Source organism: Centrocercus urophasianus, unplaced genomic scaffold (assembly GCF_019232065.1).
Source record: "Centrocercus urophasianus isolate 14NV4802_14NV808 unplaced genomic scaffold, USGS_Curo_1.0 seq_20, whole genome shotgun sequence".
NCBI classification, from domain to species: Eukaryota; Metazoa; Chordata; class Aves; order Galliformes; family Phasianidae; genus Centrocercus; species Centrocercus urophasianus.
This window is the reverse complement of record NW_024884756.1, coordinates 2,646,934-2,671,456: the sequence shown is the minus strand read 5'-3', so window position 1 is coordinate 2,671,456 and position 24,523 is coordinate 2,646,934. Positions and strand designations below refer to the sequence as shown.

At 50.0% G+C, this 24,523-nt stretch overlaps 2 protein-coding genes across 4 annotated transcripts in view; both read right to left on the bottom strand.

The window, feature by feature from the left end:
* Nucleotides 1-920: 920 nt before the first annotated feature.
* Nucleotides 921-20,784, bottom strand: LOC122162408 (RNA-binding protein 44-like). The gene is made up of 17 exons (XM_042822725.1): nt 19,438-20,784; nt 19,266-19,324; nt 18,558-18,731; nt 18,013-18,199; nt 17,906-17,931; nt 17,588-17,660; nt 17,187-17,289; nt 16,755-16,886; nt 16,514-16,587; nt 16,348-16,418; nt 15,717-16,107; nt 15,145-15,293; nt 13,219-13,393; nt 10,193-10,225; nt 9,803-9,986; nt 3,830-3,968; nt 921-1,564 (listed from the first exon to the last, which is right to left on the bottom strand). The coding sequence occupies exons 1-17, from the start codon at nt 20,782-20,784 to the stop codon at nt 1,309-1,311; spliced, it is 3,573 nt and encodes a 1,190-aa protein (XP_042678659.1). The 3' UTR covers nt 921-1,308.
* A 553-nt stretch (nt 20,785-21,337) lies between these two features.
* Nucleotides 21,338-24,523, bottom strand: part of LRRFIP1 (LRR binding FLII interacting protein 1) — a 96,449-nt gene continuing 93,263 nt past the window's right edge. For all 3 annotated transcript variants that reach the window (XM_042822527.1, XM_042822528.1, XM_042822529.1), the window contains one exon: nt 21,338-24,083. In XM_042822527.1, coding sequence (XP_042678461.1) covers nt 23,973-24,083 — 111 coding nt within the window. In that variant the 3' untranslated portion in view covers nt 21,338-23,972. The remainder of the gene's footprint in view (nt 24,084-24,523) is intronic.

The following is a 24,523-nucleotide window of genomic DNA, read 5'->3' as shown; positions in this document are numbered from 1 at the left end:
CTCTCAGTCCCCTCCTCCTCTGTGTGCACAGGGCAGCTGCAGCGGGTTGCAGCAGCCTTGCTGGCTACGTTTCCCTCCTGCAGGTGTTACTGGAGGCCCAGAAAAGTGAGGAGATGAGATGTGTGGATGGCACGTGGCAGGAGCACCTTGTCTTTAGATAATGCAGCCTTTGTATGCATTGGGAATGAAATGTGGAGCAGCACGTTCCTTGGAGCAGGAGGTGACTGTGGCGGATCTCTACTGCCTAAGTGGTAATGTCAGGGAGGGTAGGGAGAGAAGCACACGCAGGCAGGGTGGAAAGCACGTTCAGTTTTCACTAGTGCCAGGGATGAACCCCTCCACGAGGTTGCGGGGGGCAGCAGGCCTGCAGGGGTGCTTTGGGGCTGCTCTTGGCCCACGCTTGGCACGTGCCCCATTCCAACAGCCTCCCCACTGAAATCCTCATTCCATAGGCTGAGTGTAATCCCCTAGCTCTGTTTCTCCCCTCAGCTTCCATATCTCACCTGAAGATTCCCCCCCTTTTTCCCCCCATGCCTCCCTCCCCTGGGCTTGGTTTGGAGGTGAAGTCCTCCCCTGGGCACCTAAAGGAGACCCACAGGGACACCCAGCGGGGCGGCAGGGTGGGGGTTTGGGGACCCTCAACCCACCCGGAGCCTGGCTTCATGGAGGGGATGCACCAAAGACTGCCACCTGCTTTACTTCTGCATGTATTTATTTAATTAGGAAAAGCACCTAATTCCCATTGTTCACTGGCCCTGGGGCACCTCCAAGGCCATCAGTGCCGCTACTGGTATCACCTGCCAGTATGAAGCAGTGACCATCACCCATCTCTCCACCTGTAGTTGGAGCCTGTCTGCAGGTGGGCAGGGGGAGAAGGTGCTTTTCCTGCCGATACAAAGGGTAAAACAACAAAAAAAGGATAAAAAGTGAAGGTTTTATCATCCAGGCTGTGCCCTGACCCGTTGTCCTTGTGGTTACGGCACGTCCCAGTGCTGTGCTGGCACCAGAGGCAGGACACCGACCCCTGCCTTGTTTTTTTTCCCCCCATTTTTCCATTTTTTCCTTTTTTCCCCCCAGTGGATGCTGTAGGCTGGCAGGAGGGAAGCAGGGAAGGTCTGAGCAGAGCTGTGGCACTTTCCCATTACCCAGCGAGCAGCATCCTCAATGCCACCAGCATCCCCAGGTTGTTAAGGATGGATTTAATTGGAAGCCACCACCTGGGAAGGGGCCAGCAGGGGACGCAGCGGCACCAATGGGGCTCAGCACCCAAGGATGCTCCTCGGCCAGGTTCTCCCCTACAAACCATCTCTAAACGATGCCCTCGCTGCGTTTGCTCCGCCACACCACCAGCGCTGTCACCAGCAGGGTGACGAGGATGGGCACCAGGATGAAGGGGCAGAGGATGCCGTTGGGGGGATCACGCAGCGCCCGGCCGGATGGGGAGCAGTTCCTGAAGTAGTGGCTGTGGACGGCGACGAAGAACTCATCCACCAAGCCGTTGGGCCAGTAGCAAGTGAGGTTCTCAGCCACCGCGACCGTGCAGTTCGTCAGCTCCCCGTAGGTGCTGCAAGACAGACAGGGCACCGGGGTGGCAACAGTGGGGGACTTGGGTCCTCACCAGCCTCCCATCACCAGGTGCTTCCCACAGACCCCACTAAAATGGATCTGCCCAGCCCTGGATACCAACAGAAAGGTTTGTGATATTAAGAGTATTACTGTGCGTGTAATGAAGGTAAAATATAATAACCAAGATGGGATATAATATTCCATAATAGAAGTATGGTTGTATGTATGTCAGAAAACATATTTTCTATCATAGAGATCATACCTTCTGTTGCAGAGGTGTCTGTATGTGCACACAGATATTGAGACTGGGTAGCCAGGGACAGAAAAAGGTTTCTTCTTCTAGTGAGCCCACTTTGTAAAGGGGGAGGAAAACGAAAGAAGGCAAAAAGCTCACTTTTACTTTCTAAAGGAAAGGGAAAGAAAACAGTGTCTTCCCCTGCAAGGTCGCTGTTCAAGACAGCGCATCCCACAGACACTCGGGAAGCTGGCGATAAATAGAAATGCCTGGGGTGTATTCTTAGCAGGGTGACAGCCTGGCGGCCCCTCAGCAGCCAGAGCTGAGTGACGGCTGCAGCTGCGCTGCCATGCTGGCACTGCGGTGGTTCGTCCTCCTCCATTCCCACCACACAGCGTGCATGTAATTTGTTATTCAAATCTGCCTTCCCAAAGCAAGTGGCAGCTCACACAGCTTCCCCGGCTACATTTCTTCCTGGGGAGGATGCTCAGGCTGTGGTGCTGTGCAGGGCAGAGACGTGTGGATGTGGCACGGATGGACATGGACTGGTGGTGGGGCTCAGCCTACTGATGGTTGGACGCTCTGTTCCAGAAAGGTTTCAAGGATCAAAATTCCTTGGCTTGGGGGGAAATATGGAGAACAAACAATGAGGCTCTAGGCCCAGAACATCCTCTCCTCCACAACCCGAGGCTCGTGTTCCCACAGAGCAAATGAACTCGTGCAATCAAATTAAACACTGTGAGTTTATCAACATTTCCTCCAAGTGCCTCAAGGATAATAAGTTTAGCAGAAGCTATTCAGAAGAAAATCAGGATGTCAGAGATAAAGAAGCAGCTCCCTAATACAACTCTGCTTTCTGTGCTGTGGCCTCACCGAAGATCTGGAGATGGATTGCACCTCATCCAGCTCACAGGTGGCACCGAATCAGGAGGTGCACTTCCCCTTGCTCAGAGGCAGCAGCCCCAGACATCATGAAAACAAGAGATGTCCAATGCACTCTGTGCTACAGAAAAGAACAGAATAAGGGCTAATGCTTGTCTGACAAACCTGTTGAATCTTTCAGGAAGTCAGATTTTGGGACAGATGAGGTTTCCCAGAAGCAGAACATCTCCCACACAGTCTTCCTGCTCTTTCTCGCCTCAATTTTATCGTTGATAAAGAGGAAGGAAAACCCAAGCTGTCATTTTTGTAGGCTACATATGTGTTTACATACACATAAATGCACAGAGAGGAAGATACCAATTTGGCACAGAAGAGGAGGAACAGGCAGGAAGTTAACCAGAAAACTGTATGTTTGTGCAACACACTCATGGCACGTGGCAGCATCTGCTCTCCCTTTCCAGCTGCCCTCAATCCCCAGCTGTGTTGCAAGAGCTTGCTTTTGTACACTCTTCTGTCTCTCAAGAGAAAGACCATGCCCTGATGTTGGATGAGAGCACAACATGCAAAGTGAGCTCTGGTGAGAGCAGCCCAGGACCCTGCTTCTCATCTGCCACGGATCGCTGCTAATTCCCTGACACTGATTATGAGCAGCAGAAGGCTGCCATGCCCTACCAACAGCACGCCAACCTCTCCTCCAAGATGGCAGGAAAAATCAACATGCGACTTCTGGACGCGAAGGGCAAGCCTGTAGGACAGCCTGAGACTTTAAATACAGAGGGTGTCTCACACTAAGGGAGTGTGGGATCTCTGGGTCCCTCTGGCCCAGCCCCTGCTCCAGCAGAGATACCCAGAGCAGGGTGCCCAGCACCACGTCAAGGTGGGTCTGGAGGGGGGGTCCGGGGAGGAGGCCCCACAGCCCTCTGTGCCAGGGCACTGTCACAGTACAACAAAAAAGCAGTGTGAAATGGCACCTTTGGTCCATTGTGGAAGAAAACCCATTGCTGAACTCAGTCCATCCCCAAATCAAATATGGGTGCAGGAGGTCCCTGATGCGGTACCACCCACGCTGTCCCTTAGGCTCGCCAGCTCTGACCTGGCTCTCTTTTGGGCTCATGAGGTGTTCTGGAGAGGAAGACCCACACTTACCCCATGGTCTCATCCCAGTTGCACCACAGCTGCTGCCCGATGCCCTCCATGCTGAGCTTGAAGGGTCGCAGGCAGCGCTCGCGGATCTGCCTGCCGTACTCCGCCTCATGGCACGCCGTCGCCGCGATGAAGTGATGGGCTGAAAAGACAGGCCAAGGGGTCGGGTCGTGGGTCACCACCTCCCCATACTTACCATGGGACTAGGCAGGGAACGGCACCTGTAACTGAGCCCTGCCCTGAGCCGGTGCTTGGAGCTAAACCCATCTGCCAGAGCACCGCAGGAAGTAAAGGCAGCCCTGCTCTTAGACAGCCCCTTAAAAACATGCTGTGCTTTTTGTTATTTTCCCCTCTCCCCACTTATCATCAGTTCCCTTCCCCATCATCTGCAGTTACTTGTCCAAGTGCCTGATGCCTGAATCAGTTATTCACAGCGTGTTCTCCCAGGTAAGGCATGAATAAGAAAGGATGCAGCCTTATCCTCTGCTGATGGCACAGACTTCAAATTCAGTGTTCTTGTTAAAAACCAGCAGCACAGACAGGTCCTGTCTGAAGAACTCCTTACAAATTACCTGCAAGGCGCTGTGCCTCCAAACAAATACCCATCTCTGCATAGGTGGTGTGCACCAGCACCAAAATATTGTCACCACCAGTCTGAGCTCTGCCGTAGAGGGGTTTGGGATCAGAGGAGAAAGATGCTTCTTGTGGACTCCACTAGTGGAATTTGGGGTATGAAGACTGCACTGGAGGAAGGCTGCAGGGAGTGACTGTGAGCAGCTCGACTGGGCTCCCATACGAGCTGTGTTTTTGGATGAATTTGTGCCATTTTTTCTATGGAAAGCAGCAGTAATGTTACACAGGAATCAGGCTGAAAGAAAAACCTTAGTAGGAATGATTTACTGCAGCTGGCTATAAATAATACCTTGCTCTTGGTCCCAAAGTGCCTGCCGGTGCCTTTGCAGCTACTGGAGCACATTGCAGGCAAGCATCGCATTCCGACTCTATTTTTTGCTACATGTGAATAGCTCAGTGCAAAAGCTGGAGGAGAAGGGGGTATTTTTTATTTCATTTCTTAACAAAAGAAATAATTCGCGCGTGGTTTAGCTGCAGAAATGTTGGCCTTGGGAGCAGTGGGCTGCGATGGCCAAAGTCGTCCACGGGAGCAATGCTGAGCACAGGGTGCAAAAGGAGAAAGCAGGGCTTGGAGAACGGACTGAAAAGCAGGCAGGAGAGGAGCCAAGGGGAACTGGAGCAAAGCAGGAAGCGGAGCCTGCAGAAGCAAGCAAGGCACGCAAAGCAGAGAGAGGAGCCGGGGAAGAGAAAGCCGCCCTGAGAAATTCAAGAGCAATACAACGTGAGGAAAAGCAGAATTTAACTGAGCTCAGCCTGGCTGCCCGGAGCCAATTAGCACAGATGAGATTGGAGACAGGTCATCCACTTGTACCAGCACAACAACTATTATTAGTGAGGCCCCAGCATTTCCTGACATCTGTTCCCGAATAACAGACACCGTGGCCACTTCCTAGAGGAAAACACCTTAATTGGCAGCTCCACCTCAGTTGGAAAGACAAGAAGCAACCACAAGCCATACCTGAGCAGCTGCAAGCTACAGCTATCTCGTATTCAGCACGGAAATGAACTCCAGAATGAGAAAATACAAGTTAAAGACACAAAGAAATCAAACCAAGCAAAAACACGACCCTTGGGAGCTTTTAGTGCTTGCCAATCAAAGCAACTCAAAGGCATGGATGGGCTGAGCATGGCTGTGAGCAGCTGGGAAAGAAGTGGCAAGGCATATGAGGAGTACCTGAACTACTGTTCAGGTCCCTCGGTTTGCTGAGCTATTAAGGAAATGCCACTAAATGAACACCCCTGTGACACCCCTGGATGGTGCTGGATGTAGAAGGAAGAAACATGTGGAGCACGTTGCCCATGGATGTGTTAGCAATCAACCCAGTTCCAGCTGGACTGGCAGGCTTTCCTGGTGAAGAGCCCTCAGGGCTGCACAGCAGGGAGCAGAGAACAGCTGGATACTCAGCTAAAAGCTCAGAGGTGTAATTAAACCCCCAAAGGTTGCAGACCACTGCTAAGTGACAATCACAGCAGGGCGAGCAGTGAACAAGCACGCTTATCTACAAGCCAACAAAGCTTCTAGGACTTCAAGGACTAAAATCCCAGCATTTTCTCCCAAACGCTACAAAACCCCACGTGAAATCATTTGCTTTCTGAACAAAGCTCAGGCTGAAATCACTCCGCTTTCCCCCTCCTGTCTGCAGGTTTGCTCTGTTGCACTGAGAATGAGCTCTGTGGCTCAAACTCCGCAGCACCAGCGAGTGCTCCCAGCACGACAGCTAAGCCCACAGCTTCCAGCCGTGCCCACATGCAAGCAGATGGGCTGTGGTCTGCCTGGTGCTCCCAAACCACCCACGGCACAAACTTGTGGTGGCACCAAAACTTAGTGCAGAGACATTGCTGAGAGCTTTCTTTTCCTCTGTGCTATCAATAAGGCCCTGCAGACAGCCTTCCCTCTCCTCAGAAGAAACCCTGGGCTGAAGCTCTGTCACGCTCAGGCACCTCTGGTGGCAGAGCTCCACAGTCAGTATCTCATGGAGCATCTGTTACAGCGGTTTCCTGTACCTGCAGCCAACTTCTCCCCATTCTGGTTTGCACAGAGCAGCTGAGGTACGATTTAATCCAATCCAAACTACTGGATTAAAATTAAAACAGGACTGACTTTTTGCCTGATAGCAGAACTGCTAGATGCTGTTAGCTAATAAATAAATGGCAACAGGCAGCCCCGGGCTGCTCCAGTTCCTTCCCTGACCTCAGTTCCCTGTGTGGAGCAGCAGGAGAGACGCGATGTTCTTGTCAGGTGCTGGTGGCTGTCAAGCACATTTCCTGGAAGGCGACTTCTCTTAGATGTCCCTGGACTTAACTCCATGCAGGACAGAGCAGCAAATGCTCTTTTTTCCAAGAAAAAAAAACACCAAACCAAAACAAAGCTGATTTAGCGCATAGATAAAATAAAGACCAGATGAAGAGGGGAGGGACAGGACTGTGAATCAGAAGCCGGGCACGCTGCACACCAACTGCTGGCTGACTGCACACCAAAACCTGGCATGAGCAGTTAGCTATAATTACATCCTTAATGAATAGCGTGGGCTTTATAAAAATTATCTGCCCTGGTTAAATTATTGGAGAGGAGCACAGTTTTTCATTACCCAATACTCCCAAAGACCATGGGGTTGCAAGGAGGAGGACAGAGGGACCTGCATGCTCACCCTGCTGGGCTTTGGGGCTGATCAGAAGGATGCTGAGGCGACCTCTGCCTGTGTGTGTGCAGCAGGAGGAGGGTCAGCACCACAGGCACAGATGCTGGAGGTCAGTTTGGGGACAGCAGTGCTCTGATCACGTTGCTTGGCTTCCCAAAGCATTTGTCTGCGTTGAGCTGGGTGCATTCCGCTGTGCACAACTAGGGGCTGCTTTATGGAACTACCTTTGAGATCTAAAAAAATGGCTCCCGGACACACGTTACTCACTCAGCTGAGCACAAAGCCTACAAAGAACAAAATAAATAAATATAAAAATCCATTAGAGCAAAGGAAAATAAACAGCCCCAGTGTCTTGCTGATGCACTCATCCCAGGCTGCAAAGAATTACGGCTCGCCTAAATACTTTCAACATGCATTTTCCCAGCTAGAGAACAATTTATTTCACTTTTTTAAGATGGGTTTCTTGATGCAGGCTATTTTTCCCTTCCAGCTGAATAATGCACTTCTCTCCTGCTCACCCACACAAAGCACAGATGGCTTCCCACCAAGCCTTACCTAAAAAGACGTGGCAGTGCCAGCACTGATGGCACAGCGACCCAGCAGAGCACGAAGCAGGTCTGAGCCCAGGCTCACTGTTGCCTTTTCGCATACGGAGGCCAACATCTCTCCTCACGAATAGGAACCTTCAAGTTCCCTCTGTTCCAGGACCCAATGCAGCCAAATGTTGTGATAACCCTGCAAATCTGCTTGGTTTTAACAGAAATAATGTGGTTTTCTGACAGCCTTGAGCTGGGATCACTTCATCCATCGGCACCAGCAACAACCAAGCTCCACACGCAACCTGGCCCACAGGGAACTCCACAAATGTGGAAATCAGGCAGCAGAGCCCACAGGAGAGTCTGCTCCTGCCAACAACAAGCAGCCCCAAGCTCCCAGCTGTTTCACCTTCAATGGCAGCAGGTACCTTGGGACACAGCTGGCACTCCAGTGTGGCAAGCAGGGCTGGGGTTATTTTAGACGACCCCCCAGCTGCAGCCAGCTGCTTAGAGCACCAACAGAGCATTTTTTTGCTAAGAGGAAAGCTCAACTGGTGAGGCTGGCAGGAAGATGGTGAAGAGGAAGGGAAGGTGCTCCCAGCCAGCACGAGTGGCTGAGCTGACTTGACACAGAAGTGACCAACTCAACAGAGACGCAACAAAGCGGTCTCAGCCTCTATCTGGCTCCCCCAGTTTTATTCTGGATGCCATCCAGGCATCTGAAGCGTCTGTATTCCTTTCATAACACCGAAACAGAACCAGCTGGCCTCCCTGAGCACTTCTGCATTGCGCTGCACCATAAGACCGCAGCTCAGCACGAGGAGCTGCAGTGGCACGGCAGCCGGGGCTCAGCAAAGCCCCTGCACTCTGTGAGAGCTGAGCTCTCTGTGTTTGCCTCAGCACTTACACAGCAAGCTGCCAGCACTTCTATCAGCACAGCTTGTTTTATCTTTTCTTTCTAAAAAAGAAAACCCACACCTGCTTCATCAGAAGCATCAGCAATCTCCACATTCACCACTCCCCTGTCTCAGTGGTCACCCCCAGTGTGGCCACATCTGTCCATGGCAACAGAGCAGCAAGGAACAAACAGGGTTTTTTTCTTTTAATTTTTTTTTTTTTTCCCCAACTAGAGCAGAACATACTTTAAAAAAACAAACAAACAAACAAAACCTACAAAAGGACACAGCGAGAGAAATGCATCTCCAACTCAGCGCCAGGATTAGCTGCCATCCATCACAGCTAAAGGCTTACAGAGGCAGATGTCCTGCTGCGAGCCCTGAAAGTGGAAAAGAGCAGCCTGGAGTACCACCAGCTCCCACTGTCTTATTTAAAGTCCCTGAACCCAAACCACGTGGTGGAAGGTGCAGCAAAAGAATGAGCAGAGGTCCTGCAGCTGAAGCAGGGAAGCTTACGGTTAATGACAGCGCAGGGATGAGCCCGTCACAGCACACAGCTCCATGCATCATTCAGCAGGGTTACCAGGAGAAAACCTGCACTGGAGTGCAAATAGGGGAAAAACAAATCTACGTTTCTTCAAAGAGCACTTGAGTTTCGTGCAAGAGTAGCTGCACGGCACTGTGCAGCTTGTTTTCTAAGCAATCTTAAACACACTTCTTATATTAAAGCACAATCCTAAGGTTTTTACTGGCTAGGCTCAGGTTATAAGGCAATCCTCCACCTGTTGCACACAAAACCCTACCAACATCGAGGAGACCTCATGCCTTGTGAAAGCAGGTGGGTGATGCAGGAGTTCCCAAAGTGAATGGCAGTCTCCCACCTGCCAATCCATCCCCAGCTCAGAAGGGTGGCCAGAAGGAGCGCTTCTGGCTGCGTCCTCTCCTCGTGCCCGGTTCAGAAATGGAAAAGGGCAAAACCCCTCTTAGAGCAGTCGCCCCGTCGTTAATTTCCGTGTTAGTAGCCAAAGGCAGGGGATGTCTTCTGGCACGAGTGCTCTTCAGTGCGTCTCACAGAGGACCGCGTTGGACGGCATCACCGCCTGCACGCGCAGAGCCCAACTTCGATCGTTTCTCAGCACTTGGGAACGAACGCTCCTTCCCGTTCCCCCCGCGGCCGGCAAAGCTCGGGCAAAGCCCACACAGCCCACGTTCAGGAGCCTCTCCCGGAGCCCCCGCTCTCCCCTGGCTGCCGGCGCAGCCCGCGGCACTCACCCAGCACGAAGCAGAGGAAGCGGCGCGGCAGCAGGGCCATGGCCGGCAGCGAGGGGCCCGGCTGCCGCCTCGCCGGGAGCTGCCGCGCGATCGCGCCCGTCCCCGGTGCTCGTTTCGCGTTAACAGAAATCAAACGAGTTCGCACAGCTCCACCTGCAGCCCAGCCGCGGCTCCTCGGGAATCGCTCCGTTACGGACATCCCTCTCCGTCATCGCAGCAGCATGCCGCCCTCTGTAAAGCATCGCGCCCGTCTAATCGCACAATTAGGCAGCGCGGAGGGCAGCGAGCGCCTTTAGCAGAGCGCTAGGGCAAAGCCTGCCGCTGCGCTCAGCTGGGCGCCCGCGGGGGGGAAAGCAAAGCGGAGGCCTGAGCTGCGGCTTCAGGACGAACCAGCAGCGGCGCCTGGCAGCGCAGCGCCGGGCCCTGGGGAAGCGTTTGCCGCCGCGGTTCTGTTGAGGGGAGACAAAACGGGTGAGATTTGGAAACAGCAGAAGAGCGGCACAACTCTGGGAAGAAGGCATCGCAACCTTTATTCACCGTAAGGAGGCAGGGCAAAGCCCAGCAGAGGGACGGAGGTGCGATGTGATGCGCGGTACGACAGCACTACCGTCAGTGGCCACCAGCGCTGGCTGCCCACGGCAGGCACACCCTCAGCTGCCAGAAGAGGATGGAAAACCCTGGGAGTGGCTCCACATGCAAACAAAAGGCTGCGTGCTCCCGCATCACCCCGAAGCGGCCGGGAGAGGCTTTCCCCTGTGCTGTGCTGCAGCATACAAAAGGCAGGCTGACAGGCCCAGCTCTGCAGGGCACGGCTCTGCTGCGAGCAGCCACTGCAGCACTGGGTTCACGCAACCAGCACTGCGTGCTCTCCAAGCTGGGCCTTGCTGCCTGTCCTGCCCTGCCTTGTATGAAAAGGATGCCTGACATTTGTGCACAATATCTGGAATCGTTGTCTGGAAATCATGCAAGCATGCCAGCTGTTTGATAGCATTGCAGCTATCGCTGACACAGAGCAGCACCACGAGCCGGGGCTGCGTGCTTCAGCACAGAGAAGTGCTGCTGCTATGAGAGAAGTCTGCTATGGGAGCCTTCAACCTCAGAGAAATGCATTGAACGACCAGGCAGGGGAGAACTACTTACCATCTGCCTGCACACAAAGCCACTCTCAAAAGACCTTGAGGCAACGTTCTGTCAAACAAAACTGCAAACCATGCAGCAACACTAAGCGAGTTTTCACAAAGCTCTACCGAAATCAAACAAACAAGAAATACAGAACAATCCCGGAGCGAGCTGGACTGCAAAAATCTGTCATGTGAAGCGTTCAGTTCTTCATTACATCACCTACACAGAAAGAAAAACAAAGGAAAAGCAGATTAAGTTTTGCCTGAACACGTGTATGCGAAACAAAGCGTCAGCAGTGCCAGCATCCCAGGGCACCATTGGCTGAGCTGCTTTTGCTAAGGAGGGCGGAAGTTTGCACACAAGAGCGAGGTTTCCTAGCCCTGAGAACTGCACAGAAAAGTGATGCTGATAGAATAAAACGGTCCCTGTGTGACAGATCACAACCAGAGGTAATTGTTTGCATGGCCTGAGTTAATTCAAAGTTCTCAAGTCAGCATTCAGAAGGGAACAGGCTCCATGCGTTTCCTGGTGGTGCTTTCAGCGTTAGGCCAAAATTCCCTCCCTGTCTTTTCGAATGCAGAGACTCCTCCACAATTAACAAATACACAGACGTGTAAACACTGAGATGTCCAACTCGGGGCTAACTCTGCCAAAGGGAGAAAACAATGCAAGATTTCCAGGCAAGCCAGTAGAAGAAAGGAACCATCTATACCTTCAGCGTGCAAAAACTAGAGGATGTGCAAACTTATTCTGTTCAATATCTGCACCGAAATAAATATCACACAGAATCACAGAATCACAGAATTGTAGGGGTTGGAAGGGACCTCCAGAGCTCATCGTGTCCAACCCCCTGCCAAAGCAGTTCCCTACAGCAGGTCACACAGGTCAGCATCCAGGCAGGTCTTGAACATCTCCAGAGAAGGAGACTCCCCCACCTCCCTGGGCAGCCTGTTCCAGTGCTCCGTCACCTCACTGTACAGAATTTCCTTCGCACATTGGTGCAGAACTTCCTATGCTGCAGTTTCCGGCCGTTTCCCCTTGTCCTGTCTCCATTCACCACTGAAAAGAGTCTGGCCTCGCCATTCTGCCCCCCACACCTCAGATACTTATAGACCTGGATCAGGTCCCCTCTCAGTCTTCTTTTCTCAAGGCTGAACAGACCCAGTTCACTCAGCCTTTCTTCATAGCAGAGATGCTCCAGGCCCTTCACCATCTTGGTGGCCCTCCGCTGGACTCTTTCCAAGAGATCCCTGTCCTTTTTGTACCTTTTTGTTCCGGGGAGCCCAGAACTGGATGCAGTACTCCTCACCAGGGCAGAGCAGAGGGGGAGGATCACCTCCCTCGACCTGCTGGCCACGCTCTTTTTAATGCACCCCAGGATGCCATTGGCCCTCTTGGCCACAAGGGCACACTGCTGGCTCATGGCCAACCTGTCGTCCACCAGGACACCCAGGTCCCTCTCCGCAGAGCTCCCCTCCAGCAGCTCATCCCCCAACCTGTACTGGTGCATGCAATTATTCCTCCCCAGATGCAAGACTCTACACTTGCTTTTGTTAAACCTCATCCGGTTTTTTTGCCCAGCTCTCCAGCCTGTCCAGGTCTCGCTGAATGGCAGCACAGCCTTCAGGCGTTGTCAGCCAATCCTCCCAACTTCGTATCATCAGCAAACTTGCTGAGGGTGGCCATTATCCCCTCATCAAGGCCATTGATGAAGATGTTGAACAAGACTGGACCCAGCACAGACCCCTGAGGAACACCGCTGGTTACAGGCCTCCAACCGGACTCTGCACCACCAACGACGACCCTCTGTGCTCTGCCAGTCAGCCAGTTCTCAACCCACCTCACTGTCCACTCATCTATCCCACATTTCCTCAGCTTTGTTATAAGAATGTTGTGGGGGACAGCATCAAATGCCTTGCTGAAATCAAGGTAGACTACATCCACTGCTCTCCCCCCATCCACCCAGCCAGAAAAAATCATCAAGTTTTAAATCAGAATTGAGCCTCTACTGGAATTCCTGTGTGAAATGCTACACAGGAACTGGCCATTAGATGTCACCTTTGCCCAGAACATCGATCATGTGCTCAGTCACTGAGCTCATCACTCAAACCCGCACAGTAAAACCCCCAGTGTGCCCAGTTTGATAGCTGTACTAGCAAGCTCCTGTGTTTACAGACATTGTACAGCAACAGTCCGTCTTTAGAAATCATTGTTTTAATGATTCCTTCCCTTACTTTCGTGCAGGAAGACGTTCCTAGGAAGTTCTCCTAGGCTACACAGCTAGATGAATTCACACCTGTGTTTTTATAGGCTAAATACTCACTGATTGACACTGCTTTCCCTGTACCAGCAGCCGTTGCTTTCCTTAGGATTGCAGAGGCCCTTTGCGTAATGGAGCTGATGGTCAAACCACTCAGGACACCGTTATTGTTCTTCCTCACCTCCAGCAGAGCATCCACGATTGTGTCTCTATAGGAGCAACAGAAATAACTGCTGACATCACTTTTTGTGCAGTTGCTTAGCGTTCCAGCTATCGTGGCTATGGCATCCCTAAACCTCTAGGTGGGGACTGGGGTGACAAATCCCCCCCTGCTGTGAGGACAGAGCAGGTCCAAGTCTGCCTCATGAGACTGAATGTGTACAGGTCTATGGGCCAGATGGCTGCATCCCAGGGCCCTGAAGGAGCTGGCTGAGATGGTTGCTGAGCTGCTCTCCATCATTTTTGAAAAGTGGTGGCTGTGAGGTGAGGTCCCAGATGACTGGAGAAAGGGTCACATCACTGCCATTTACAAGAAAGGGAGCCAGGAGGACCCCACGAACTACAGGCCGGTGAGTCCCACCTCTGTGCCTGGGAAGATCATGGCACAGATCATCCTGGATGACGTGCTCGACCACATAAGGGATGGGCATGTCATCTGTGACCTTCATCAGAGGAAGGTCATGCTTGACCAATCTGGTGACCTTCTATGATGGAGTGATGGCATCGGTGGACAAGGGAAAGGTGACCAATGTCATTTACCTGGACTTGAGCAAGGCCTTTGACGTGGTCCCCCACCACATCCTCATCTCCAAATTGGAGGGATGTGGATTTGATGGGTGGACCACTCGATGGATAACAAACTGGTTGAAAGGATGCAGACAGAGGGTGGTGGTCAATGGCTCCGTGTCCAGGTGGAGGCCGGTAATGAGCGGCGTCCCCCAGGGCTCTGTGTTGGGACCAGTGCTCTTTAACATCTTTATCAATGACAGTGATGTAGGAATCAAGTGCACCCTCAGCAAGTTTGCTGATGACACCAAGCTGAGCGGTGCGGTCGACAAGATTGAAGGAAGGGATGCCATTCAGAGGGACCTCCAGAGGCTGGAAAGGTGGGCAGGGTGAACCTGATGAGGTTCAACATGGCAAAGTGCAAAGTTTTGCACTTGGGCCGGACGAATCCCAGGCATCCGTACAGGCTGGATGGAGCAGTCCTTGAAAGCAGCCCTGTGGAGAAGGACCTGGGAGTCCTGATAGATGAAAAACTTAACATGAGCCAACAATGTGCTCTTGAGGCCAGGAGGGCAAATGGTATCCTGGGGTCCATAAGAAGAGGGGTGGCAGCAGGGACAGGGAGGTGATTGTCCCCCTCTACTCTGCTCTTGTGAGGCCCCATTTGGAATACTGCATCCAAGTGTGGAGCCCGCAGTACAAAAAAGACAGGGAGCTGTTGGAGAGGGTCCAGAGGAGAGCCATTAGGATGATCAGGGGACTGGAGCACCTCCCCTGTGAGGACAGGCTGAGGGAGCTGGGCTTGTTCAGCCTGGAGAAAAGAAGGCTGCAGGGTGACCTCATTGCAGCCTGCAGTACCTAAAGGAGCCTACAGAGGGGAGGGGAATGAACTCTTTGAAAGTGTTGATATGTGTAGGACGGGGGGAAATGGTTTTAAGTTGAGGGAGGGGAGATTTAGGTCAGACATCAGGGGGAAATTCTTTACCCAGAGAGTGGTGAGGTGCTGGAACAGGCTGCCCAGAGAGGTTGTGGATGCCCTGTCCTTGGAGGTGTTCAAGGCCAGTTGGACCAGGCTGGGCAGCCAGGTTTAGCATTAAACGTGGAGGTTGGTGGCCCTGCATGTGGCAGGAGGGTTGGAGATTCGTGATCCTTGAGGTCCCTTCCAACTCTGGCCATTCTGTGATTCTGTGATTCATTACCAATCAGGGCAGAACTACAATCCAAGCACTCTTACCTACTAGCTTCTGGATGAATGGCTTTAAGTTTCTTCATTAATTTGGCAAAACTGCTCACGTTCAATGCGTTAGGAGACATAAAGGCTTCTGATGAGTTAGCGGAGAGAGGCGCAGCAGGTGCTCTTGGCAGGGAATTCTCTCCAGCATCCTAAAATTGCATGAAAAGCAGCAAGCAGTGAGTGGGCTATGTGCTGCACAAGTCATTTGGAGCATCTTTACTACCAGTAAGTATGTGTGTTACAGAAAAAGGAGAAGTGAAATTCACATAGGTTATCTACAGTTCATTAGACATTACTATTTTTGCCTTGACCAACGTGAGTGAACATAGAAATGATACCTATGATATCTATTGGGCTACTGGTTTGGGGATAAGAAGAAACATCACAACTTGATGTGGGAGCAAACAAATGGTGATATCACTCTTGTCCAGCATGTCACCAATTTATAACTGACACACTCCGTGCTTTCATACCCTAACACTGCTCAGTAAGCAATAAATAGAACATGTTAGAGGAAGAAGTTGTGAGGCTCCAATCTGCCACATAAAGAAGCCACAGTAATCATTACTTACCTTCTGATTAACTGCAAACAGAAAATGTACGGAGTCTTCAGCAGAGGATTTGGGGCACTTTGCTTCTGAAGGCAACTGTGTAGAGCAAGGAGCTGGTGAAGAAGCCCTGGGCAGGAGAGGCACCTTCAGAGAAGCAGGAGAGGTGCCAGGAGCTCCCTCAGAACCAGGGGCTGATGGCAGTGTTTCATTCTGATCACAGCTTGCACTGCTAGCAACAGAGAGGGCTTCACTCCAAAGCTTCTTCCCAAGGATTCGGGAAGCCGAAGATCTGTTCTCCGATGGATTACTGACAAGCTCCACACTTATTGGTTTTCCTTTAATTTTTGCCTTGTTCATTTCTTCCACTGCCAACTTTGCTGCAGAGGCGTCTTTAAAGCCAAGAACTGCACACCTAAGACATGAAATAGGAAGCTAGGTGAAGTACAGCTTCAGTTGCTACACAATGTCAGTAAGTATTTTGGGACTGTCAATACAAACACACGATGACTCTCATCTTTTGAACATTAACCATGTCACAAGAGAAAATTCCAAGCTGCTTAGCTTCTCATAAGGTGAGAAGCTGCCCGGAATCACAGGTTTTTGCCAACTAATCTGTATCTATCTATTACTTAATAAAACTTCACTCATTTACCTGTGGTTATCAGAATCTCCACAGAGCAGGACAGAGATCTGGTACTTCTGGAAATGCAATCTCAGATCACCCTATAAAAACACACACGTTTTGTTTGCAGGGATGTAGCACAAAAGTTCACACGAGCAGCAAGACATCACTGCTATGGAAATGGAAGCAGGCGTACCTCTGACACCGAAGAACTCAAGCCACCAACACAAACAAAGGAGCACTCATTTGCACTCTCCGTTATCTTTGCTTCTGATAACAAACGGAAGAAATCAGACTGTTACCATTTTTTCAGCTCAAACTGACATCTCTAAAGCAGTTCTCAAGAAGCCATTAGAGGGAAGGATGCAGAAAGGGACAGAGAGCGCACAGCATCAGCGCCATCATGAGGTACGTCACCTTAAAGCATGGGACCTCACCTCTCAAACCAACCGTGTCTTGTTTCTCTTGGCACTTCCCCACTTCTTCAGATTCTCCTGAAAAGTCTGTTCCTGTGAAGTCCTCCTTAGCATCAAACCAACATTCATTCCGCTCTTTGCTTCTCACACATCCTTGACAAATAAATTTCAGTGTGTCAAACTCAGATGAACGAATATCAGAGGATCCCAGCTACTTACATTATTTGCTGCTACTTGAAGAAGAGGTGACACGCAGCAGGTCTCCCTTGTGATTCAAATAGCAAAGGTTTATGACCACTTTTTTCTGGATACAAAGTGTAATAGATGGCTGATGTATAGGGATGTCCTGCTGTGCCCAGTGTCAGAGTGCTTACTGGCATGTATTTTATACCACACCCCTCACCTCACCCCTCAAACAATGAGCAGGCCATGCATCAGAAGCAGTGAGCTTACCGTGCTGCACGCCCTGCTTTTCAAGCTGCTCTTGGGACATCTTGGAAGAAGCAGAGTCACTGGGCTGCTGGCCGTCAGTTAAACATGTGGGCTGTGCACTCTCCTACGAGCACATTCCAGTTATATCATACAGCTTGCACTTGATAAGACCTTTTTTTTAACTTCAGAACATTAATCAGTTAAACAGGTAAATTTTAAAAAGAGAGCCTGATGATCCCACCAAGAACCCCCACATTATTTTGCTTCCAAAGGACAACCCAAAGTGGTCCCTCAGCAGCTCTTGTTGCTACTGGCAGAGAATCCCAGCCTGAGCCTTACAGCCCATAGCTGTTATCAGAGCATAGCTGAGAAGAGACCCTGCTCCCAGCACAATGTCTATCAAATGACAAAGCCCCACCTACCACGTTAACAGGAGTTCTGATTTCTTGCAATGGTGAAGCTTCAAAACCTGCTTTTCTCATGCCTGAAACAGAACTGCAAAAGATCCAATTAATACAAAGTACAGCTCCGCAAGTTTTAATTTAATTGCCACTGCACAGTTCCCACCTGAGAACACTACAGAGTAGAGCCTTCCTTGAAATGAAACCACTGCACCCAAAGTGCTATGCAGTCTAGAGCAACAAGAAGCATCCCAAAATATAGGAATCCCAAGTCAAAGGGGAGCAGAGCTTAAAAGATGTTTATTCTGAGCTTTAAAACCGGAAGCAAGGACTACTTACCCGGGGCAAAGTTCCTCCCTGAATAACTGTCAAAAGAGAAAACAGGACTTTCAATTTTCAAGAAAGAAATCATCGAAAGCAAACAAACAGAAAATTCAAAAACATACCTTGCATGGGACATAGGAAGAAACAACTGGCAATAACTTTATCTCAACTGACAGTGGTGGAAGTGCGCTCAAAGGTGTGCCCGCTTGTATTTTTGCTCTCATACTGTTGTAATTCTTTTTTAGCTCTTCCAAAACTGACGTGACAGAGGAACCTGATTCAGTATTAGCAGAGGTATTTCCATGGTATCTGTTAAAATAAAATCATCACAGAATCATAGAATGGCCTGGGTTGAAAAGGAGCACAATGCTCATCCAGTTCCAACCCCCTGCTGTGTGCAGGGTACCAACCACCAGCCCAGGCTGCCCAGAGCCACATCCAGCCTGGCCTTGAATGCCTGCAGGGATGGAGCATCCACAGCCTCCTCGGGCAACCTGTTCCAGTGCCTCACCACCCTCTAAGTGAAAAATATTGCATCCCATAATAGGAAAGATAAATTTTCCCCATCAGCAGCATGGTAAGACATCCAGAGGCAAGTCTGCTGCAGGGCAAATATTTAGCAATTAATGCCAAGTTATCCATTTCACTCAGAAGGACATTAACACACCTGCTAAAACATGCATTTTCCTCCAAAGCCAGTTTGTGGATCTTCAAGCAGTGCTGATAGCACATCTGGTAGTGAGCGTTTAGAACCTGCAATTCTGCTTCAACAGCTCTCTGCAGTAGATTTTGACAGACAGACACAGAATCCTTCACAGCTTCTTTGTTGAGGTGTGCTGGCCTTCAAAATAATAATAATACAGTCATGAAGAGTTTGAGTCAATATTGCAGGTTTCCTATGATTTATTGTTTAACGAGCAGCTTTACAAAAGCTACGTCTGAGGTGATTTAAGGAAAAAGACAATGCAATCAGTTCCTCCTGTTTGCAGAATTATAGAATCAGAACCTTTAGAGTTGGAAGTTTTTACAGAATACCTTTAGAGAATCACAGAATGGCCAGGGTTGGAAGAGACCCCAAGGATCATGAATCTCCAATCCCCCTGCCACATGCAGGGCCACCAACCTCCCCACTTAATACTGGCTGCCCAGGGCCCCATCCAACCTGGCCTTGAACACCTCCAGGGACGGGGCATCCACAGCCTCTCTGGGCAGCTGTTCCAGCACCTCACCACTCTCTCTGTAGAGAGCTTAAAACAACTTTCAAGAGTTGGCCATCCAGTCCAACTCCCCTGCGACAAACACAGCCTTTCCATCTCCAACACAGAAATCTTACCCAGCATCTAGAACTCCAAACAGAGAACAATCCACGACCCACCTGTCAGCCTTTATCTTTACACTGCTGTTACACGACTCAGTTTTGGATTCCCACTGTTCCTAAATAAAGATGATTACAAAGAAGTTACGGATTAACATTTGTATATGCAAGTTCTCAGCAGTGTTAGGTTTACAAAGCTATGCATCAACATTATTATTATTTCTGAAGTTACCTTGACTTGTGAACTTCTTTCATTTGCTGCAGCACTGCCATCCTGGTGCACATCAGCAAGCTGTGACCCCATTTCCTCTGTAGGACCAGTCCCAGACAGCCAGTCTGTACTGCGAGCAACACTGGTACAAGTTTCCCCAAGCCAACCCACATGTCTGAATTTGTTCATCACTGTGATCTCTGTATTAATTGCCCTGGATAAGAGAGGAACTTGAGCACTGGTACTTCTGCTGGTTGTAAAGCAAACTCTAAAATCAGAACTTGCGTCGACAGCCTGGTTAACTTTAGAATTACTGACCACATTTACCAAGCTTTCACAACACTCCCAGTTGAGGGAGGCAGAGGTATTTGCACTGCAAGATTTCCCTGCAGCTTCCTCCCCAGAACTGAGATCTTTGCTAGTGAGAACTGCAGGGACTGGACACTGGTTCTCATCCCCCTTCGAAGCGCAGTAAGCACAGCTGGCACCACGTATGCACAGGAGGGGTTCCTCACAACTGTAAAAATCAGAGTCCCCTGCACTTTTGCAGACCTGTGTGGCTGTTGCTCGGGCTCTTTCCCTCGGTGACAGCAAAGGGCTTCCTTGCTCCACTAAGTTGCTGTGAACACATCTGTCGTTCTGTCTGGGCTGTGCACCACCACGTAAGGAAGCATCTTCCACCTCTGCACGGTCAGGTGCAAGCAGATTTGGATAACTCCTCCCTCTACTCCCGTATGCGTGACTTTCGAGCACACTTCCAGCAAGACCACTAAGAGATGCTGCCTGCTCCTCCTTACTACTACAAAACGTGCCACTGCCAACAGGCAGAGAGTCCTGGAGCAGCTGGGGAAGCTCTGGCATAGCTGTACAACACTCAGAAGTAGACTCAGAAAGATTTTGTTCTTTTGCAGCTCCGCCACCTGCAACGTCATGAACTGGATCTACTGCCACCAGGGCTTCCTTTCCTACAGCTTCCCTTTGCTCAGACAGCTCACTTGAGCTATTCCCATCACCAAAGCCTTCCTCGTTCGCACTGATGTACTCCAGCTGTGAATCTTCACCCACACGGAGGTGACTCCCAGCATCACAAACCCCGCAGCTGCACCACGTACCACCAGCACACGCCGTCCTCAGCACGCCAGCTTCTTTCTGGCTTTCATCTGCCTCGGCGCTGCAGGTTCTCACTCTCACGTCATACACGTCAATAGCAGCATCTAAAGACGTACTCAAGTAAGGCAAGCTTTCCTCCGATAACGCTGCAAGGCCCCCGCTGGTGCTTTGCTGGGCTTCCCGCGGACGAGGGCAGAGCAGGGAGCCACGCGCGAAGCGCTGCTGGCTGCCTTCAGCACGGTCCTCCTGCAGCTCCATGGCGCACATGAGGCCTTCTCAGAAGCGATCCACGCAGCTCCTCCCGCAGGCAGCCACGACCACCTCCTTCCCGAAACCAAGCCACCCTCACGGTATCTGCACCGTACGAGAGCCCGCTTTCCCCCTGCTATCGACCGCAGCCCGCGCCCGCCCGCCCGCCAACGGCCCGCCACGCGCTCAACGGCCGCCGCGTCTGATTGGCTGAGGCGGAGCCCTGGCGCTGCCGCCGCCATTTCTCCTGGCGCTGCCGCCGCCATTTCTCCTGGCGCAGCCGCAGCTGTGCGCTGTATCTTACCGCTATCCAGAGCGCTTTGATGCAGAATTGCTTTCGGTCGTGGCTGCTGCGGTGCAAGGTCTGCTCTCCCAGAGTCCTTAAAATGCGGTAAAAACACGTTGAGGCTTCTAAACAACGCAGCGGCGGTCTGAACGCACCCAGCCCCGAAGCACAACCGCCTTCAGAAGCCCGCCCGCCCGCAGCCCCACAGCCGCGCATCCCCACACAGCGCTGCTCGGGGCCGTTTCCCAGCAGCAGCACGAGGACAGACCACCGAAAGCACCCGAAAAAGTGATGTTTTTTATTGGCAACTTCTGCTGATGAGTTTCCTTTTCCACACTCCTTGACATTTATATATAAAAAGGAAGAAAAACAAAAAACAACCAACAACCAATAAACTTTTTTCGGGTAACATTCCATTCTGCAAACATTAATATTATTTAACATTTGAAAATAAACGCAAAGCAGTTTTAAATAGAAACTGTAGGAGAATTGTGGGGCCATTGGAGGCAGCCCTGCCTGGAGCCCAATGGAAACAACGTGGGCATGTGCTGCTGTCATCATCCAAAGCCCTGCTGTACATTCTTCACAGGAAGACACAAACCAGTTTGCATTAAACCCAACGGTGCTTTCTCTTCCCTTATTCTAAAGCTAAGTCATACTGAAAGTTATGGGGGGAAAAAAACGTAGCTTCAACATCCAGCTACTTCATCACACACGACGATTCCTACTAAGAGCATATCCAGGTTGAAATACACAGCTGATTTCTGTCATGAGGCTAATGCTTATGGGGTGCAAGATGCAATCTGCTTTAAAAAAAAAACCAACACATCACTTCTTGATGAGCAAAACATTATTTTCAGCCTTATGGACCAACTCTGATTTGTTGCTCCTGAATATTGCCAGGGGAGTTTCTTACTGCTACCACAAATAAGATGACTGGTGGTAATCCCACACTTCATCATCAGTTAGCAAGATGTAGCATTTAGCACGTTCATTTGCATTCAGAAAAACCCTTAACTCATCTTTTTTTAGGCCCCAGAGGCTTCGTACACCAGAAATTACACAAGTCACATAAAGTTGTAAATAGGTATCGACAGCGATTTTGAGGTATTCCATGAGAAACACGGATTTGCACTTGAATGTTCCTCTCAAGGAAAGGAAAACAAAATCCAAAGCCCTAGCTGGAGAGTAAATTAAATGATTTTCAGTTCCTCCATTTCCCATGTTCTACCCCAGTTGACCAGCAAGGACATACTTATTTCCTCAGAGGCACAGCAAGCCTACCTCTTCCACATCCTGGAGTATTCACCTCAGTACTTCACCCCTGAAGTTCAGGGCACTCCAAGGAGCAAAGACGACGGTGTTATAACCTAGCCAAAACACATTCAGATACAGGTTTTGGTTTACTGGCCTTGTGAAGGTGCTCTAAGATACCAGCAATCCCCTGATGTTCCAAATAGCAGCAATTTATCCCCTAACCTCCAGGCTATGAGGAAGAGGCTAGAGAAGGATCTGGACCAGCAAATCCAAAACCAAGTTAGGACAACACGGGCTTCTGAGTTTGCATTTGGCTTAATCAAACCGTATTGACAGAAGGCTGCTCCTGCCAAACAGGAGATGCTGCTCCATCCCACGAGCAGATCCCTTAGGGAATTGCTCACCTGCATTACTGCTGGGGTAGGGCTGAAGGGGAAAGGACAGATGTCATCTTCAGCTAACTGCTGTTCTCCTTGGAGTAGTACATTCAGAGGTTTTTTCCCCACAGTCCAGAGCTACTGTGCTAGTTGTGTAAACTGCATCATTTTAACTGGTTATGGTAGCTTTCACGAGAAGTGGAAAACCTTTACAATGACTTGCAAAGGAAATATTTTGCTATCTCTGTATTTGTAAAAAAACAAAACAACTAACACCCATATGCAGTAACATTTTCTAAAGTGCTTCTTATCAGTTACTTTTTAAAGATTAGACTTGCATTCTGTAGCGGCGTGTTTTCCTAGCAGTTCATGGACCAGTAGATAGTTTCTGATGTAGAAAACCCATGACGTATTTTGTTTAAGCAAACGACACTTGTTTTGACAAACTGAAGTCATGTAAGTGCAAAACCCACCACTTCTTCAAACATGGCCTTACGCTGGTTTATTAACACAACTTTACATCCTTAAGAAGTATTCTACTTCAATTCCAAGAGCAGGGATTAAATAATACAAATAAGATTTGAAATCCAATGAAGCTATTGCCTATTTACCCTGAAATAAAATAGTCTTATGATTCGACCGGTGCAAAAATCCCTCCAAACACCTTTGTTTTATTGGCAAAGTCATTTAAGGTCACTTTTGCTTCCAAGACCATCTTCTTCCACGGTTTCCACTGAAGGAGTTTTGCTTTGTAATGGCTTGTGGTTCCACAGTGATTTGTAAATGAAAAGCCTACTATGAATAACTCTACCGTAGTCACTAAATGACAGATACAGTCATGAGAAAGTCTAAAACTTAGTGTTTTTTTGTTGTTTTGTTTTTTTTTTTTAAATTCTCAGCAAGACACAAAATTCCAGTCCAGTCAAAGTGTTTTCTTCGAATGCCATTTGAAATGGCGAGGAACAGCTGCCGTGCCTTCTGGGAGAACTCAACGCGGCGCCCCGATGTGCTTCTTACATGGCATACAGATGTTGTACCCACAGCAGTGCGTAGAAGGGCCCCGCAGGCACAGCCATGTGGATCAGCTACTCCTGCAGATATAGTGCAGTAGGTCTGAATCTGCGTAAAGGGAACCACGGCTGCGTGGCACCTAGCAAATGTTGCAGTTGTCTGTTGTCAGAAGGCATGACGCAAAGCATCCCGGACAGCAAGACACAGAAGCATCTGTAACACCGTTCGGATTCTGTCCAGCAGTCGTTTCCACTGAGAGCTGGTGGTTATTGCTGTGACAGCAAAGCACTGCGGTTGGCCTTCATCTTCTCCAAGCGTTTTACTAGATGACCGTTGCTGACTTCCAGCTCTTCAGTTTTATCCAGTGCCGAACGAAGCTGAAGGAAAGAAGCAGAAAAAAAACCCAACCCCGTCACTTTTGCAATGTTTGCCCTTTCCAATGATAAACTTTGCTCTATAGTTACCAACAATACTGCAGGAGCTTCCTTCCATGGTAAAGCAGCTGAAAATTCCCGGGAGAGGAGTTAATGGTGAATGCAGCACTGCTGCTTTGAAGGCCACACGCACGCAGTTTCTAAGCACGGTGCCAAGAACCCAAACTATTTACAGAACGTTGAACATCTGGCTCACAGTTGGCCTTGGCTTCAGAGGCATGGATGTTCAGAGATCTGCTGGATGACATACACCTTTCTCACAGTGCCTGACTTTTCCATTTCTGGTTCCTAGACTTACAGAAACAGCCTTGACTTTGAAGCCTTAATTTTCTGTAACATCCACCAAGGGAGAAAGCACAGAGTAACAGCTACAAAACCCTGAT